This window comes from Canis lupus, chromosome X (assembly GCF_048164855.1).
Source record: "Canis lupus baileyi chromosome X, mCanLup2.hap1, whole genome shotgun sequence".
Classification (NCBI taxonomy): domain Eukaryota; kingdom Metazoa; phylum Chordata; class Mammalia; order Carnivora; family Canidae; genus Canis; species Canis lupus.
Genome location: NC_132876.1, coordinates 12,527,406 through 12,548,311, shown reverse-complemented (window position 1 = coordinate 12,548,311; position 20,906 = coordinate 12,527,406). Strand labels below are relative to the sequence as shown.

The 20,906-nt window shown below is 38.6% G+C and overlaps 1 protein-coding gene across 1 annotated transcript; it reads left to right on the top strand.

Annotated features, from left to right (window-relative positions):
- Positions 1-6: 6 nt before the first annotated feature.
- Positions 7-1,446, top strand: LDOC1 (LDOC1 regulator of NFKB signaling). Its single transcript, XM_072818154.1, has one exon. The coding sequence runs from the start codon at positions 174-176 to the stop codon at positions 615-617; it is 444 nt and encodes a 147-aa protein (XP_072674255.1). The 5' UTR covers positions 7-173; the 3' UTR covers positions 618-1,446.
- The last annotated feature ends 19,460 nt before the right edge of the window (positions 1,447-20,906 follow it).

Genomic DNA, 20,906 nt, shown 5'->3' with positions numbered 1-20,906 from the left:
CGGCGCGCCGGCCGCCCGAGTGGCTGTGCGGGCGGAGCTTGCGCAGCAGCCGGACCCCAGCGCGCACCGCCCTCCGCCCCTGGCCACCGTGCGCCTCGGCGGACACGCACTTCCTGCGAGGCCTCCGTGCGCACCTGAGCCGAGCCCAGCCCTGCGCTTGCAAGCCGTTCGCCATGGTGGACGAGCTGGTGCTGCTGCTGCACGCGCTCCTGATGCGGCACCGCGCCCTGAGCATCGAGAACAGCCAGCTCATGGAACAGCTGCGGCTGCTGGTGTGCGAGAGGGCCACCCTGCTGCGCCAGGTACGTCCGCCGAGCTGCCCGGTGCCCTTCCCCGAAACGTTTAGCGGCGAGAGCTCCCGGCTCCCCGAGTTTATCGTGCAGACGGCGTCTTACATGCTCGTCAACGAGAACCGATTCTGCAACGACGCCATGAAGGTGGCATTCCTAATCAGCCTGCTCACCGGGGAAGCCGAGGAGTGGGTGGTGCCCTACATTGAGATGGATAGCCCCATCCTAGGTGATTACCGGGCCTTCCTCGATGAGATGAAACAGTGTTTTGGCTGGGATGACGACGAAGAAGACGACGACGACGACGACGAGGAAGATGATTACTAGGCCGGGAGACCCTCGGGCCCAGGGGGGAGGGCCCTGCACGCCGCCATCCTCTCCCCCGCCTCTCCTGCCCGGCCCGGAGCCGCCCAGCGCCCTTCCGCCCTCCGATCCCCTTCCCTACCCCCAGCTCTCCGGTTCTCTCCGTCATCCCCCTGTAGTGCTTGCCTTTGTTCCGGTTACCTGCTGCTGGGGCCTCGCTCGGAAGCGCGCCGCCACCCACTCTGGCCAGCCCCGGGGCCCTCCCCTGCTGATTTGGACTGTGTCCTGAGCCCCAGCTATAGGGCAGGCCCCTGTTACAAACTGGTCAGACCACGCACAGCCCTGCCCTGCCCTGCCGACTGCAAGGCCTCCATCTGCCCAGAGACCTACGCTGCCACTTCACCACCGTCCACCACATTCCAGCGACAGAACACAGCCTTTGAAAATAAGGACCAACCTAGAAGATGCCTGAGTTGGCTCTATGTCCTTGGACATTGATTTGGACAGCTCACCAGCCCCTGAAGGGGCCAGTCTTTCAACCTGGTTAGTTCCCTGCCTACTCCCAGGGTCCTCCCCTTCCCCACCAGATTGCTGCAGGGGCCTAGTGCGCCTGGCAGCCAAATTGTTGACATTTCTTTTCTCCTATGCACCAGTTTTGCACAGCTGTCCTTTTTCTTTCCAAACTGCAGCAGTCCCAACAGATGTGTGCATTTGGACAGAAATACTAAAAACAAAACAAACAAACAAAAACAGGCACTCAGCCCAGCTCCTCAATACCACCTGGAAAAAAGCATTTACGTTCTTTTCAATAAATATCAAGCACTACAAAAATAAAGAAAGGAGTGTCTTTTAATGGTTAAGTGCTATCATTGGCCTCTTCCAATCTCACTCTGACTCCCGTTATGCCCCCTGAGGTCAGGGAACTTAGTTCAGTCCCAGTATTCGCCACTGTCATCTCTAGGCTACAGAGGACAACTACCACAGGGTTTTCTAGGAATTCTGGTACTCTCCTCACCAAGGCATTTCTTAAAGCCCTGGCAAAAGGAGTGAGTGTCCTCTGGGGCCTCCAGGGTGGCATGGGTAAGGGGTGGCTGAGCAGGTGGCACACCATCCCAAACTGGGACACTTGAGAGTTAAAGGGGGACACTGTTAATAATTAGACTAGGACAACAGGCATAAATCTGGACACATACAATGTTATTATCTTCTTGAGCCTTTGGATTCCTTACTCAACACTGCCAGAGAAATTCTGTCCCTTAAGTCTTGTTGCCCGCGGGGCGCTGTTGAGTTCAGACTTCAGTTAACTACGTAGCATATTGTTTTAATGCCCCTTTCAGGTGCTTGAACTGACATTAAGCCCTGGATCCTGTGTGAGTGAACCCATACTAAATAGAGCGTGATCTTAACATTTCAGCACCCCGGGTGCACTGTCTTAGAATCCCCACCCATACATATGTCCCAGATTCCTGCCTATGGAAATTGGAGACTGACTGTCTCCTGAACTAGACCTTGTACTGCTATCTGGGCTATGCTGAGACCTCTTTGTGGGCCTGGAGGGCTCCGAGGCATTCAGGGAGTGGGGTGGGGGTGCTGAGAAGAACTCTTTGAAATGTGAAATCAGATAAATTCGGTTGTGGGTTTTGTGGAAGCTGCCTCTGCCACGGGAACATTTAGGAAGATGTGAGGGATTCAGAGTTCTCATCTCTATCTGCCCAAATGTACTCATTGTACCATAGCTGGAGCCAGCCCTACCTTAACATCTCCAGTTTAGGTAATAAACTTCCCTATTGCATAAGATCTTCTGAGGCCGGTTATTCTTTTATTTGTGCCGGTAAACCTCACTGTCGATTAAATGAGATACTGGTCATCCTACCGGTCACCTCAGAGGCATGGGTTTGTTGAGATCGCACCCATGACGTATTTACAACTGTTCCTACTACATGGTGAGCACTCAGTAAACATGGACTGTTACTCCCAGGCCTGGAATTGAAAGTCATCTGGGAAGCAGGTGTCTTGCTGTGAGTTTGGCTTTAGTAGGAAAATGTCAGGAGTGAAGAGGAATGGAACAGGTTCAGGGAGACTGGAAATGAGAGCATGGTAAGAGCTCATTTACTCATCAAGATCTGACATAAAGTCAGGTAGAAAGCTTACTTGGTAAACAGGAAGAAGTATAGGACAGAAATGATTTCTCTGGCATAGGAAAGTTGTTTCTGGAGGGTAGGGATGGGTGGATATGGTTTAGCAAAGGAGGTTGAGGCCGAGACTGGGGGGTAGATGTGGGAAAGTGGTGAGCTAGAGCTGTAAGCTGGGTAAAGGATCCAGGAAGACCAAATCTCAATCAGTGAAATTTTCAGTGGTCCAGGTATACTGAGAGGAGTTAAGGATACGGTGATGAATGAAAGGTGGTGGTTGTCCTCACAGTGATTCCAGATGGTTGCTTTTATGGTGTCTTGAGCCGGATACTGGGATGATCCCCAGCTATAGTTAAGGTCCAGAAAGAGAATCTGGACTGTGATTAGATCTGGGAGTGAACTTTCTGGGGGAGAGGGAAGTGGAAGGCGAGTGGATGAGATCTATTCCCCACCAGCAAACCAAGTGAGCACATGCCGTGTGGGGAAGGCAGGGATTCCTGCACAGTGAGGCTGCCCTGCCAAGGCAGCATCTGAGTAGCATCCACGAGAGCTAGCCCAAGGAGTTTCTGAGATTTGAGATGCACAAATCCCAGGCGCGTGTGTATGCGTGAGCTTGCTCTGAGTGTGTGGGTGTATGGCAGGCGGGCATGATGTCCTTCCTGGATCATGGAAGGGCAGGCCGTGCTGTGAGCTGTAGAGGATGGCATGAGAATCTGGCTGCCTGGTGGGGCAGGTGCTGCAAAGAAGCACGGTTTTGGGCAAGGACTCTACCACTCAGGATGAAATTCATGGCAGTGGCATAAGGCAGAGCGAAAGAGAATGGAGAAGTGAATAAGCATGTCTAAGATCAAAGCACCACTTGGATGCAAAGTGTTAAAAGTAGGTAGAAATGCTGAAATAACAAATAAGAACTTCAGACTCCTGAATTCTCATCTTGGTCGTACCGGCCTTGAAATGGTCACTGGCGTGCTATCCCGGAAATGAAATTAATCACATTAAAGGTCATAATCAATTAATCATATTAAATCTACCAACTTGGATTTCTTTAATCATTTGAGTAGGTAAACAGTGCCATCCCTTAATTCCGTGCGGCTGTGTTTTGCAGGAGGGTATATGAAGCTAGAGGTACATTAAGTACATTGTTTTGGGTTATTCTCTGCTATTGCTACCTGGTTAAAAACCTCAGCAGTTTGGAAGCAGGCAGAATTGAGAGAGATGCCTTGTTGAAATTAGTGGAACATTTGTTTTGTAACAAATGAATTCTAAGAAAATTTCTAGGTTCTTAAAGCAATTAAAGCTAATAAAGGGGCATCAGTTCAAGGTCCTGCGAATGTTTTCCTTGATGGGTGATTACAATGAGATAATTGTATGAAGCGTATCTATTATTTTCTTTGAAATACGAATTTTGTTAAAATTGTGTTTAAAGTGTCTGGTAGTTTACACTACTGAGTAGTCCAAGTATATTCCTTATAGTCTTATGACCACTTAGCTCTAAAGGTAGATACAATCAACTAATTGGTGCCTTTTGACCATGCTGGTAACCACCTACTTCCCCTAATGAAAATCTGATCACGCACCTTGCATTTTTTTTCCTGTCTAAAATTCCTCTTAGGATCTTTTTTTTTTTAAATTTATTTATTCATGAGAGACACACAGAGAGAGAGGCAGAGACACAGGCAGAGGGAGAAGCAGGCTCAATTCAGGGAACCCGACTTGGGACTCAATCCCAGGTCTCCAGGCTCAGGCCCTGGGCTGAAGGGCCCTCAGCTAAACCGCTGAGCCACCCAGGCTGCCCCTTTTTAAGTGTTAAGATGTTCTGTTGTCCACAGACTTTTTTTTTTTTTTTTTAATGATTCAGTTACCCTGGGCTGGGTAATAGCTTGCTTGAAGTAATTATGAATGTCATAGTAAGATTTGTTCGTGGAACAGAAGCCTTCCCCTGGATGAGTATGTGTGGGGGCACTGGCAAGGTGCTACAAAGGGGATTTCAGAATAGCCAGATAGAGCAGCATTTGTGTACCTCCCTTTCTCCCCTCCGGCTGGTATCTGAGTTATGATCAGTAACAAATTTATTTTTCTTATGATACTATTCACAACATTTATATACTCTCCCTCCTCCCCTCCCTAAATGATAACTTATTTTAGCAGAAAAACTGCAGTAATATAAGGCTTATATTTTAGCCAAAGTCTTTATACAGTTAGTTTAATTGAACAGCCCATTTGGGGTCAACCAGTCAGCTCAAGATAAAAAACTGTCCCATCACAATCTATGTGCCTCGTTTTATTCATTTATTTATTTGTTTGTTTTTTATGTGTCTCTTTTTGAATCTTTAAAATAGTCTTTTGAAACAATGTGTCTCTTTTTGAATCTTTAAAATAGTCTTAAAACAATAGTAAAGGGAATTATGTTTCAATGCTGACTAAAATAATCGTGATATTTCTAATTTGTCTGTTCTCTAGACACAGATAATTATGTTGCCATATAGGACTTTTAGAAATGTTCATTTAAGGGGCACACTTGGGTGGCTTAGTTGGTTAAGTGTGTGCCTTCAGCTTAGGTCATGATCCCGGGGTCCTGGGATTGAACCCCACATCGGGCTCCCTGCTCAGCAGGGAGTCTGTTTCTCCCTCTCCCTCTGCCTCCCCCATCATCTCCTCTCTCTTGTGTTCTCTCTTTCAAATAAATAAATCTAAAAAAAAAGAAATGTTCATTTGAAAAAAAGATGTTCATTTGAATGTATGTTGAATTTCTAACATATACACAAGTAGAATAGTATGATGAGCACCTTAAACCTATCTTCAGATTCCAAACCTGCCAACATTTTTCTAAATCTATCCCTTTTCTTATAATTTTTATGAAATATTTTATTATTATTTTTAAAATGGGAGGGGGAGGGACCAAGGGAGAAGGAAAGAAAGAATCCTAAGCAGACTCCATGCCCAGCACAGAGCCAAACACCAGGGCTCCATTTCACTCCTGAGATCATGACCTGAGTCAAAATCAAGAGTCCCGGACACTTAACCTACTGAACCACCCAGGCATCCCTGAAATAGTTTAAATCAAATCTCAGATATATCTATTTGAAGGGAATCATCAGTACTTCAGTATATTCCTCTGACAGAGATGGTCTTAAAAACAATCCATAACATCATCACCACATGTACTAAAATTAGCCATGATTCCTTAATATTTAATACTCAATCCATATTCAAATATCTTTTAGATCATAAATAAAAATGTCTTCTTAATTATTTGCTTGAATTAGTTCTCAAAAAATGTCAACATATTGCATTTGGCTTATATATCTCTTAACCTTCTTTTAATCGGTAACAATTCCCTTCCACCCTTTTTCCCCCCTATAATTCATTTATTGAGAAAACTGGGTCATTTCTCCTATGGAATGTTTTTATATTCTGAATTTCCTTTATTTCTTTCATATACTTGCCCAATTTTCTCTTGGGTTGTTGATGTTCCTCAATTTTTTAGAAGCCCCTTATTTATTAGGGTTTTGTGATATATGTCACAAATATTTATGTCCAGATTATCACTTCCGTTTTTATTTTCCTTATTTTCAGGCTGTTGTGAAAATGTTTAATATATTCCCATTTTTTCCACTTTCTCCTCCCATTTCTGTGCTTCCCAGTTTGTGTGCTTACATTTTTTCTCTTAGTGTTTATACCCTTAAATAGTATATATACCTCTATTATTTTTCAGATACGAATGATACCTTTTGACTCTCAGCCATGAAAGATGAGGAACTCACCATATGCACTAATTCTATTTCTCTATCAACTTTGTAAGTTACATTGTTTCTATGTTGTTCGTGTTTGTAACATTTACACATTTTTCTGTGAACACCATCCCCACATCTTGCAATCTTAATATATGTGACAAATGGAATAATTATCTTGTTCACTTTTCACAACCCCCTTTGGTTAGCCAAGTTTTTGTTCTTTCCTTTTTAGTTGGGAAAAAAAAAAGAAACAAACCTCCTGGAACTATATGCTCTGAGGTTTTCTTAAAGCTGAGCAATTTTGTTATGAGTAGAGCTGGTGTGTCACCCTTTCTTTTCTTTCATTGCTCTACTAACTTTTAGCATTGACTGTTACTTTGTAGAAGTATGAGGTCACCCTAATATTTTTCACTCATAATCAATTTGATATTTTTATCGAGTTCCCAAATATTTTTTCTTTACATGTGAAGAGGGTATATCCGAGTGTTCTTTTTAAATTTAAATTCAACTTGCCAACATATAGTATAACACCCAGCGCTCATCTCATCATGTACCCTCCTCAGTGCCCATCACCCAGTTACTATCTGAGTGTTATTTATTGTTTGTCATATTTTGTGGAACCTGGTATGGCCATTGAAAATGTAGGTTCAAGGCCTGATGCATTTATGCAAAGTCATCTTAATCATTTCTTTAAATACAACTAATATATACTGATATTTATTTGTGTTGACTCCCCTTTTTACCTACATTCGATGTTTTAAATGTTCTCAGGCTTTTAAAAGGTTTTCTTCAATGTTATTTTATTCTGCTTACTTTTATCAATCCTATTTTATATGTGCTTCACAGTGGTTTCAGGAGTATCCATCATTATCTGTGTTGCTTCCAACTTGGCTTTATTTCTGTGATTTGATTTCTACTTCTTTGCCTGGTTCAGCCAACTCATGTTTTAACTTCTATTGACTCCTGCATATTCCTGAATCTCATATCTCTGATTTGTTTTCTTGTTGTGTAGCTATGATTCCTTTTTATTTTGAAAGCTGATGGTGATATGAGATACTATGATACGATATGTCGGTGATATGGTAAGTCACATCTGTTTCCTGGCAATATTTGTCTACTGAGTATTTATTTGCAATACTTATGGACTCTGTGGCGTTGTTCCAAGGATCCTTTCAGGATCTTGTCTACTTCCTAGTGATGCTATTCTTCCTTAGTAAAGATAGTCCGTCTCCTTTGTCTTTTTCAGTTCATCCCCAAAACAATTTTCTCTGGCACAGATAATTCAACACTGGTGGATTGTACCTTGTATACTTCCCACTTTCCAGAGATGAGACAAATCTGACCCCTTACCTTTGTTTTAACATTTTATGGGTCACTTCAATAGCCCTCTCATGTTTCCATTGTACCTGAATGTACCTAGATGACTTCTGACATTATTTTCAGAGTCAACATTCTGGACTTTCTGTTCTCACCCCTGCTGCTCAGTAGCTCTGATGTCTCAATCACCTGAGATAGTCTATGTTCCTGGGAAGTATCAAGCTAGATTTTGGAGAGGGATTGAAAAAGATTCAGCTCTGGGGGTGGAAGAACCTGAAAGGTAATTAAAATATTAATGACTTAGAATCCTTTCTCACTAGAGCTATGTATGTGTGTGCATGTGTGTGTTAAAAAATCAATTTTACTATCAATTTTTTGGGACATTTTCTCCCCCATATGTAGCAAGAAGACAAAGAGAAGGATTTTAGACATCTATGGAGTAGAGAAGCTACCTGCTTGTGTAGAAATCTGATCAATATGTAAATGGGAAAAAGAAAGAAATCTGTTATTCATTGAAATAAAAGTTGGGGAGATTGAAATTAGTATTAGAAAATGGACCTTAGAAGAGATAGACAAGTATATATGGTAGATTGGTTTGTTTTGAGTTGAGAATGGATTGTTCTTAAAGTATGAGTTCAACGAGAATGTGTTCATGACCAGAAAGACTTTTGATCCCTGTTGTGGCTTTGTTACAGATTTACTCTGCCAACCCCAGTTTACTTGATTCTACACTTCTGTACCCCTATCATGGGAATCATTACATCTCAGGACTAATATAAGAAAAAAACTGCTTAGTACCTTATCTGGCAGTCAGTAAATGTTAACTTCATTCTTCTTTTCTTCAATAGATATTATTTAGTAAAATAGGAATGTCAGATTGACTGTTATGGTAGACTTGCATATTCTGGTACAAAAATACTGATATTGGGAGATTTGGAGTATCAGGAAAAAAGGTATCTAGCACGTTAAAATTAACAGTAATACCAAAGGACGTTCACGGAATAGATATTAAAGATTCATTAACATGTGAACAGCATTTGACACTTTAAGAGTCACTTTGGTATTCAGTTTCTTTGAGACTCACACCAACTCAGTGGAGAAGGATTTTTTTTTTTTAATATTTTTTTTAATTTTTTATTTATTTATTTATGATAGAGAGAGAGAGAGAGATAGAGAGGCAGAGACACAGGCAGAGGGAGAAGCAGGCTCCATGCACCGGGAGCCCGACGTGGGATTCGATCCCGGGTCTCCAGGATCACGCCCTGGGCCAAAGGCAGGCGCTAAACCGCTGCGCCACCCAGGGATCCCTGGAGAAGGATTTTTATTTACATTTTACGGTTCAGGATAGAGATGCTCAAGGACTTGTCCATGTTAGAAAATGTCAGAATTTGGGCCAGATATTCCCACCCCAGGTCCAGTGATTTTGTATAATCTCATGTTGCCTTTGAAAGTAATGCCTTGTTCAAGTTGCTTATCCCTCATAGATCTTTGCTTCCTGATTTGTGACCTGAAGTATTTTCATTAGTGGTAACTCTGCAGGTCCTTCTCTCATTTAACAAAATAGCCCTTAGAATGAGCAAGGGCCCCTGTCCCCTCCAACTATGGACTTCTGTGATTCTGTCCCCATTTTATACAGACACTGGTACTTGTAGAAACTAGTATGAGCTTTAGAAAAGATACCAGGATTACTGTTTCATTTTTTTAACAGCAAAAACGATGATGCTGAAATGTTTATCAAAGGAGAGAGATTTAGATAAATTAAGATAGATTACATCTCACTCTGAGCTACAATACAGAGGTAAAACTATTTTTTTCTTTATATTTATGAGGAGAAGTTCTGATAGGAATTGTTAAGGATAAAAGTAGTTCACAGATACATGTAGAGTATGATGCCGTTTACAAGTATTTTAACATTTATTTGTTTATTTTGGGGGGGGGGAGGAGCAGAGGGAGAGGGAGAGAAAGAAACCCAAACCGACTCCACACTGAGTGCGACATGGGGCTTGATCTCACAACCCTGAGATCATGACCTGAGCTGAAACCAAGAGCTAGACGCTTAACCAACTCTACCACTCAGGCACCCCACCATTTACAAATATTTTAAAACCCATGTGTATGCATGTGTGTGTATGTATATGTATATATGTATGTATATATGTATATATATAACGAAAGGTGAAAAGAATAGAAAGATAAATTACAGCTTTTAAAGTGTTTACCTGGGATCCCTGGGTGGTGCAGCGGTTTGGTGCCTGCCTTTGGCCCAGGGCGCGATCCTGGAGACCCGGGATCGAATCCCACGTCGGGCTCCCGGTGCATGGAGCCTGCTTCTCCCTCTGTCTGTGTCTCTGCCCCCCTCTCTCTCTTTCCCTCTCTCTCTGTGACTATCATAAAAAAAAATAAATAAATAAAAAATAAAGTGTTTACCTTAGAGAAGGGAATAGCATGAAAGGAGTCTTTTTGCTCTTTTACTCTATATTGCTCATCTTTATTACTGGGAGTACTAATGTAACTTAAATAGAATTTGTACTTGTTCTGGAAAAGTTATGGTGAAAATGAAAAGCAACTGTTGGTACTATTATAAACTAGTACTCTTTTGGAAATGATTCATATTGTAGGAACCATAAACTGATTTACAACTTGTTATAAAATACAGATAATTGGTTTTATAAATTCTGCTATGTTACTTCAATTCTACTGAACAGTTGATAATAAAACTCTCTTTTATCAGTGAAGACAACCTCTACTCAGACATTTACTTTAGTGGTAACTCAGGTCAGTACGGTTGGAAACAGGTTCATTCACCTAATACCTCCTCAGATTATCCCTTCCTTTTCAACTACTTTTGCCTTAGTTCAGACACTCATTGCCTGCCAGTTTTATTTGAATGGACTCCCAATGATCCTTCCTCTTACAGGCTCGCTTCCTTCTAAGCTGTTCTTCTCATTGCTGGTAGTGTTGTCTTTTTGAAACCTAAATCTCATTTACCACTTTTTTATTCAAAATTCATCAGTGAGCCCATATTTAGAAAATTTTGGAATTCCTTAATATAACATTTACGTCTGGATTACTCTTATTAAGAATTAACTTTCTATTGAGTTATAATTAATATACCATAAAATTAACCCTTCTGTGTGGGCGATTCAGCATTTTTAGAATATTCACAAAGTTGTACAACCATCACCACTATTTAATTCCAGAACAGTTTCATCATCTCAGAAAGTTATTCCATATCCATTAGCAGTTGTTTCCCATTGCCCCATCTACCTCCCCTCCCCCATCCCAGGAAATCACTAATTTCTTTTTTTTTTCTTAAAGATTTATTTATTTATTCATGAGAGAGAGAGAAAGAGAGGCAGAGAGACACAGGCAGAGGGAGAAGCAGGCTCCTCGCAGGGAGCCCAATGTGGGACTCGATCCTGGACCCCGGGATCACGACCTGAGCCAAAGGCAGCTGTTCAACCACTGAGCCACCCAGGTGTCCCAGAAACCACTAATTTCTGTCTCAGTGGGTTGATTGCCTATTGTGGACATTTCATACACACAGAATGATACAATATATGTCCTTTTGTGATTGATTTCTTACACTTAATATAGTATCTTAAGAGTTCACCCTTGTTATTGATAGTATATATCAGTACTTCATTCCTCCTGTGGCTGAATAATACTCTATTATATGAATGTACCAGATTTTGTCTATCCATTCCTTAATTAATGGACATTTGGGTTATCTCGCATTTTGGCTATTATAAGTACTGTTGGCTGTAATACTCACATACAAGTTTTTGTTTCAACACCTATTTTCAGTTCTGTTGGGTTTATATCTAGGAATGGGATTGCTGGGTCACATGGAATCCTGTGTTTAGCATTTTGAGGAACTGACAGACTGTTTTCCAAAGTGGCTGTACCATTTTATAATCCCGCCAGTATTATAGGGGTCTTACAATTTCTCCACATTCTCAGCAACACCTGTCATTATCCATGTTTTCAACTGTAGCTAGCCACTCTAGTTGGCATGAAGTGGGATAGCATTGTGTGGGGTTTTTTTAAAAGATTTTATTTATTTATTCATGAGAGACACAGAGAGAGACACAGAGACACAGGCAAAGGGAGAAGCAGGCTCTATGCAGGGAGCCCGATGCAGGACTCGATCCCAGGACTCCAGGATCACGCCCTGGGCTGAAGGCAGACACTAAACCGGTGAGCCACCCAGGGGTCCCCAGCATTGTGGTTTTGATTTGTGATTCCCTAATTATTAATGATGGTGAGTATTCTGTCTCATGCTTGTTGACCATTTGTATATCTTTTTTTTTTAGAGAAATGCCCACTTTTTAATTGGGTTGATTTTTTTATGGTTGAGTTGTTAGAAATACTTATGCATACTAGGCCTAATTATTATCAGATATATGATTTACTAATATTTTCTCCCATTCAGTGGATTGTCTTTTCACTTTTTTTGATAGTGTCCTTTGGTGTACAGCAGTATTTAATTTTGATGAAGTCCAATTTATCTGTTTTCTCTTTGGTTCTTTCTGCTTTTGGTGTCATATTTAAGAAACCATTTCCTAACCCCAGGTCACAACAATTAACAGCTGTTCTCGTAGTTTTTATGTTTTACATCTATGTTTTCATAATTCTCAGAGTTTTAAGTTTTATCTCTTTTATTTTGGTTTTTGACCCATTTTGAGTTAAATTTTTGTATATGATATGAGGTAGTACTGTCAATTCATTCTTTTGCATGTGTATATCCAGTTGTCCCATCACCATTTGTTGAAAAGACTACTGTTTCCGCACTGAATTATCTTTGCACCCTTACTGAAAAATCAATTGACTGTAGACGTATAGGTTTATTTATGGAATCTCAATTCTATTTCACTGGGGGTATATGTCTATCCTTATGCCAGTATCAAGCTGTCTTGATTATAGTAGATTTGTAGTAAGTCTTAAAATTGAGGAGCATGTGTCTTCCAACTTTTTTCTTCTTCCAAGATTTTTTTTTAAGATTTTATTTATTTATTCATGAGAGACACACAGAGAGAGGCAGAGACATAGGCAGAGAGGGAGAAGCAGGCTCCCTGCAGGGAGGGAGCCTGATGTAGGACTCAATCCTGGGACTCCAGCATCACGATCTGAGCCAAAGGCAGACGCTCAACTGCTGAGCCACCCAGGTGTCCCAAGATTTGTTTTTGTTTTTGTTTTTGTTTTTTGACTATTCGGTTTCCCTCTCATTTTAATATGAATCTTGGGTTCAGATTGTCAATTCCTTCAAAAGAGACAACTAGGAGTTAATGAGAATTCTATTGAATCTAGATCAATTTGGGGAGTATTGCCATCTTAGCAATTTTATCATCTTAGTCTTTCAATCAATGAACATTATTGTTCCATTTATTTAGGTCTTTGTTTCAGTGATATTTTGCTGTTTTTATTGTATGTCTTCCACTTATTTTGTTAAATTTATTCCTTAGTTTCTTATTCTTTTTGCTATTACTCTAAATTGAATTTTTAAAATTTCATTTTCAGATTGTTGTTAGTGTATAAAAAATACACTTGATTTTTGTTCATTTGGTCTTGTATCCTGCAACTCTGCTGTTTATTAGTTCCAATAGTTCATTTTGCAGATTGCATAGGATTCTCTATACAAGATTATGTCATCTGAAATTGAGATCATTTTACTTCTTTTCCAATATAGATACCTATTATTTCTTTTTCTTGCCCAATTTCTCTGGCTACAACTTCTAGCACTATGTTGAATAGAGGTGACATGAACAAATATCCTTGTCTTCCTCTTAATCTTAGAGGGAAAGTTTTCAGTCCTTCAACATTAAGTCTAAGGCTAGCTGTGGTTTCATAGATGTCCTTTATCAAGATAAGGAAATCCCCTTCTATTCCTCATTTGTTGCATGTTTTTATCATGAAAGTATGTTGAATTTTTTAAAATGCTCTTTCTGTATATATTGAGATGATCATGTGGTTTAAGTTTCTTACTCTTCTGATACAGGGTATTAAATTGACTGATTTTTATATGTTGAATCAATCTTGCCTTCCTGGAATAAATCACACTTAGTCATGTAATATAAACCTTTTTATATGTTGCTAGATTTGGTTTGCTAATATATTGATGATTTTTGTCTATATTCATAAGAAATAATGTAATGTAATTTTTTTGTGATGTCTTTGTCTAGTTTTGGTATGAGGGTAATATTGGCCTCATAGAACGAGTTGAGAAGTTTTCTACATACATTCCTTTGCACTTGTTTTTTTTTCCACTTAACTGTAAATTTGAAGTAACTCTGTCAATTCATAGATACCATTCTCATTTTTGTGCAGCAATGTAACTAACTTTCTGAATTTGCCATAGTTATTAATAATTCTCTTATGCATGGTGCTATGTATGGGAAATATTTTGTTTTTACAAAAATAAGTCTCACCATTAATGACAACGTGCATATTTTATTTTTATAATTGTGGAGGTATAGCTTTACAGTAAGTTCCTGGGAAAAGGATTGCTAGCTCAAAAAAATAAGTGCATATTGCACTTTGTGAGATATTTTTAAATTCCCTCCCACAATGGTTTTGCCACTTTACATTCCATCAGAAATGGATGAGACTGCCTGTTATTCTATAACATTACCAGGATAAGGGTTATTTTGAATTATCTGATAGGTTTTTAAAAAGTACCTCAGTTTAGTTTTAATTTGCACTTCTCTTATTGTGAGTAAAGTATTTTTCCTATGATAAGGGCTATTTTTATTTCTTTTTCGATGTCTTTTTTTTGTATATATTTTTTTATTGGAGTTCGATTTGCCAATATGTAGTATAACACTCAGTGCTCATTTTATTTCTTTTTCTATGAATCTTCTGTTCATATCTTTTGAGTATTTTTCCCATCCTGTTTTTCTCATCATTTAAAAGCTCTTTACATACTTGGGAAGTAGTCCTTTATGATAAAAGTTGTATGGATTTTCTTCTAGTTTTTCATTTGTCTTTTACCTTTTTTTTATGGCATCTATTTTCTTCAGTGTTGATGTTTGCATTCTTAAAACATCACCATTGATGATGATGGTACAATGATAAAGTCACCATTCTTTTCTTCTTTTTTCTAGATTTTGAATTATAGTTAGAAGACTTGTCCCACATCCAGGCTGTAAAGGAATTTCCCCCAGTGTTTTCGTTTAATACTTATGTGGTTTCAATTTTTGAACACTTACATTTCTGTTCTATTTGGTGTTTATTCTAGAGTATAATGTATCCAATTTAACTTGTTTCCCAAATATCTATGTAGGTGTCCCATGCCATTTGTTAAAAGATTCATCTTTTTCTCAGTTATGTGATATAGTTATCATGTACTAAATTTCCATGTACCATTTTGTCTATGTGGACTTACTATTTAGTAAAATTAGTCTGTAGGCCTATTTATCTGCCATTACCACAAAATCTTCATTATAGAAACTTTAGAATATGTTTTAACATCTGGTAGCACTAGTCCTCCTTTTATTGCTCTTTGGTCTCAGGGTTCTTACATGTGAATTTTCCATGTCAATTTCAGAACCCATATGGCTAGCTTTATAAAAAATAGCTTATTATATTTGATGAGATAGCATTAGAGTAGTGTATTAAATTGGGAAGATATCTTTGCAAAGCTGAGTTATCCTAACCAAGTACAAGAGCTACCTTTTCAGTTGCTCAGATTTATTTTCAGGCCTTTCAAAAATGTTTTAATATTTTCTTACATAGGTTTTGAATACTGTATTTCCTAAGTAGCTTCTAACGGATTTCTCTCTGTATGTGTGTGTGTATATGCTATTGTTTCTCTGTGCTAATTTTATGTCATGCCAAAAAACTTTAACTTAGTTTTTGTATTTTTTTTTGTTTTTCCAGATATAATATTATACTATATGTAAAACTTCTTTTCCAAATCTCATACCTACAGTTGTTTTCTCTTGTCATGAAATTGTTGTTGAGATAGAGAGAATTCTTCCTTTGTTCTACTCCTTAGTGACCGTACTTATACTATTTCCCTATCTTCATATTTATAAACGCATAGGGAATCCCTGGGTGGCTCAGCATTTTAGCGCCTGCCTTCCACGCAGGGCATGATCCTGGAGTCCTGGGATCAAGTCCCACATCAGGCTCCCTGCATGGAGCCAGCTTCTCCCTCTGCCTGTGTCTCTGCCTCTCTCTCTCTCTCTCTCTCTGTCTCTCATGAATAAATAAATAAAATCTTTAAAAAAATATAGACGCATAGATATATATTTGTGTATTCTGTGTGTATGTGCGTGCACGCGCATGTGCATGAAAGAGAGAATCATGATACGTCATGGTGCTAAATTTTGTATAGCCTGTTTTCAGCATCTATGAAGAAAACCTTATAGTTTAGTTTTTTTCCCTTAGATTTATTAAAATGCTGGATAAGGAATTTTCTAATTTTATTATTTTTTAAAAGATTGTATTTATTTATTTGACAGAGAGAGAGAGAGAATGAGTAGGGGGGAGGGAAGAGGGAGAAGGAGGCTTCTTGCTGAGCAGGGAGCCCAATGCAGCCTCTGTCCTAGGACCCCAGGACTATGACCTGAGCTGAAGGCAGATGCTTGCTTAACTGACTGAGCCACCCGGGGGCCTGGAATTTTCTGATTTTATACTTTCCCTGCATTTCTGGAATAAATCTCATTTGGTCATAATATCTTTTTACTTGTAATATGTAATTGGAATCTGCTTGTACGTATAATACCAAGTTTTCCATCAATATTTATGAGATTGGTCTGTAGTCCTTGTGTTTGTGTTTTTATCAGGTTTATGTATCACTATTATGCTTCCTCAACAAAATGAAAGGTTTTGTTTTTGTTTTTGTTTTTGTTTTACTATGCTCTGGAACAATTTAAGTAGCAGTGAGATTGTCATATCCAGGTTCATTTAAATCTATATGAACAAAATAGTCATTGCAAGATTATTACATCAGAATTCTCTAGTGGAAAAAAAAGTATTATTTGAAAATACTTTGTTTAATAAATAGTTTACTATAGATTTAATAATGCTTAATCAAAGGTAACTTTTGATAATAGTTAATAGTTTAATAAAACATTTAATAAATACTTTTATATTGTATAGTTTGATCTGCATTTCGATTTTATGAATGTTTTATACTCACTTTATCGATATGAAAACCAAGGCTCAGAAGAATTAAGTAGCTTGTGCAAGCCACACTTGTTAGTAAACAGCAATGAAAGAATTTAAACCCATATACTCTGTTCATTCTGTACTGCTTCCATTAAATGTAGTTCACTGACTTTATGTCAGTAGTTGGCCAAACATTTTAACCCACAAATCAATTTGCGTGTGTATTTAGTAATGAAAAACATCCTTGGTTTTGAATCTATTTTTACTGTGCTATAACACTATCAGTTCTCACTACAATTAGTATCATTGGTGATGGAAGGCAGTAATGTGTGTATGTCTATTTGGATATTGTTTCTCTCTCTCTCTCTCTCTCACACACACACATACCCTTTAAGAACACCATGGGAGGGGGAGGAGATTACCTTAAACCATCGATTCATAAAACCCATATAGGCTTTTGGCATATGGAGTTGTTATTATTTAGGGAACATACTTTCATTTCATAGTATATCCTCATTTTACTCATCTGCTTAATGAAGAGATTAGATTGGCTCTATGTTACCAGCCATTTTGACGACAGGCCTACTAAAAATAAAAATCCCAAATATCAGTATGAACAAATTTAAGATTTAATGTGATGTCAGATACTTTCTACAAGATACTGAAATTCCAGAAACAAGCATAATATATAATCTCTTATACCTTAAACTTGACTACTTGTATTAAGGTAACTAGGAATGGAAAAAAAAAAAAAAAAAGTAACTAGGAATGGGAACATATAAGTGTAAATAATATAAAATAATATTGTAATCAATAAACTCAATAGTATATCAATATAAAAATATATACATTTTGCTGATATGAAGCATTTTCATTTTGTAAAATTTAAATTCAATTTGCTTAATAAATAGAGTATTATTAGTTTCAGGAGAACAGTTTAGTGATTCATCAATTGCATATAACACCCAGTGTTCTTTACATCAAGTGTCCTCCTAATGCTCATCATCCAATTACCCCATTCCCCTACCCACCTGCCCTCCAGCAACCCTCAGCTTATTCCCTATAGTTAAGAGTTTTTATGGTTTGTCTCACTTTCTGTTTTCCTCATATTTTATTTCTCCTTCCCTTCCCCTGTGTTCATCTGTTTCGTTTCTTTAATTCCACGTAGGAATCATGGTACTTGTCTTCTTCTGACTTATTTCACTTAGCATAATAACCTCTAGTTCCATCTGCATTGTTGCAAATGGCATGATTTCATTCTTTTTGATGACTGAGAAATATTACATTGTATATATGTACCATATCTTGATCCATTCATTTGTTGATGGACATGTGGGCTCTTTCCCTATTTTGGCTGTTGTGGAAATTGCTGCTATAAACATTAGGGTGCATATGCCCCTTCAAATCACTATTTTTGTATCTTTTGGATCAATACCCAGTAGTACAATTGCTAGGTCATAGGATAGTTCTCTTTTTAACTTCTTGAAGGAACTCTATAATGTTTTCCAGAGTGGCCGTACCAGCTTGCATTCCCACCAACAGTGTAAGAAGATTCCCCTTTCTCCACATTCTCACCAACACCTATTGTTTCCTGAGTTGTTAATTTTAGCCATTTGACTGGTGTGAGGTGGTATCTCATTGTGGTTTTGATTTGTATTTCCCTGATGATGAGTAATGTTGAACATTTTTTCATGTGCCATTTGTATGTCTTCTTTGGGAAAATGTCGTTCGTGTCTTCTTCCCATTTCTTGATGGATTTTTTGTTTTTTGGGGTGTTGAGTTTGATAAGTTCTTTATGGATTTTAGATACTAACCCTTTATCTGATGTGTCATTTGCAAATATCTTCTCCCATTCCATAGGTTGGCTTTTAGTTTTGTTAATTGCTTCCTTTGGTATGCAAAAGCTTTTTATTCTGATGAAATCCTAATGGTTCCTTCTTGCTTTTCTTTTCCTTGCCTTTGGAGATGTGTCTATCAAGAAGTTGCAGTGACGGAGATTGAAGAGGTTGCTGCCTGTGTTCTCCTCTAAGATTTTGATGGGTTCCTGTCTCACATTTAGGTCTTTCAAACATTTTGAATTTATTTTTGTGTATGGTGTAGGAAAGTGGTCCAGTTTCATTCTTCTGCATGTGGCTGTCCAATTTTCCCAACATCCTTTGGTGAAGAAACTCTTTTTTCCATCGGACATTCTTTTCTGCTTTGTCAAAGATTATTTTACCATAGAGTTGAGGGTCCATTTCTGGGTTCTCTATTCTGTTCCATTGATCTAGGTGTGTGTTTTTGTGCCAGTGCCATATTGTTTTGATGATTACAGCATTGTAATGTAGCTTGAAGTCTAGAACTGTGATGCCTCCAGCCTTGGTTTTCTTTTTTGACAATCTTTTGGCTATTTGTTTTTTTGTTCTGGTTCCATACATATTTTAGGATTGTTCTAGCTCTGTGAAAAATGCTGTTGGTATTTTGATAGGGATTGCATTGAATGTGTAGATTGTGAAGCATTTTCATTTTGATGTACATTTACCTTCAGACTAATTTTTTTTTTCTTCAGACTAATTTGTACAGAGTTCTAGCAAGTTAGTTACATGATTGTCTTTATTTCATCTAATTCTAGTAGTACCTGAAATACCTTATCAAATGTAAGCTTTTTGCCATGGCTGCACTCACGCTGCCCTCTCCTCCCACTTCTTATCTCTGAATTCATCTCTCCCTTTCTATTCTCCACTCAGAGCTTCAGCTCAATTGGATTTTTAATATTTTAGGACCGCCACAGTTTTTCCTTCCACAAGGACATCCGTATGCTGTTTATCTGCCTGTATCAATTTTTCCTACCTCTCTATATCTAGCTAACTCCAACAGTCTTCTGATCTTACTTCAAATGTAGTTTTTCTAGAGTAACATTAGCTGGCCAGTGCCCTTCTCAAATTATACCAGTTTACCCTGTTATAAACTCTCCGTATGCTATACTTTTCCCTTGAAATATTTGTTAAATAATTATATGTGTAGATTTTATTGTCTCCAAGGAGAATCAGGATAAAATTAGACCTCCTCCCTGACTTCAGGGTCATTGCTTGTCTCATTCTCCCTAGGTATCCCTAGTCTGTAAGTCATCTAGTAGGCTAGCAAATATTTGTTATATAAATGAATGAATATTTTTTTAATTTATTGAGAGAGACACACACACACACACAGAGAGAGAGAGAAAGAGAGAGAGAACGAGCAGAGAGGAGAGAAAGGATCAGGCTCCCTGCTGAGCTGGGAGCCCGATGTGGGGCTAGATCCCAGCACCTGGGAGTCATGACTTAAGCCGAAGGCATCCGCTTAACTGACTGAACCACCCAGGTGCCCCTGAATGAATGATTTTAAATAAGAAATGTGAAATAATTTTTATATATGATAATCAAATATAGGGAAATCAGAAAATTCAAGCATCATTACGTTAGCAAATACAAAAGGAAAGAGACTGGCATGAGCATGCCCTAAGAAAGAAAGTAAGCCTTTCTGCAAAGGCAGGATGGCATGGAGCTCTTTTCCTAACGTGTTTCAGTACTGTATGTACCATATCATTTCCTTATTTAATTTACCAATAAAAGTAGTAAGGACCGCTGGAAGTAGCATTCTTCCTGAGGTTTATCAATGATGTACAAAGCTTCTGCTTTCCATATCACTTGATCATCAATCATAGCATTAAACTCTCTTACGCTCTGCTGGTGATATAAGTGTATTTGGAAAAAAAGAAAGTCATCATCATTGAGAACACTGGATTCATGTTGCTACCCTAAGGACATTGGGAAATCCCACTGATTTAAGTTTTAGGTTAAAGGACACTTTTGGAGAAAGATACTGTGCTTTTAAAAATGTCAATATGAGAGCCATGTCTATATGCACACAGCAGTTAACTGTTTTGAAGTTGCTTTTCTTCTTTCATACCTTCTTATTTCCATGCCCTTTTCTTTTTTCTATACCTCCTTCTTCCCTTGACTGAAGTCAACCAGGGAATAGTTAAAGTAGTTTCTGTA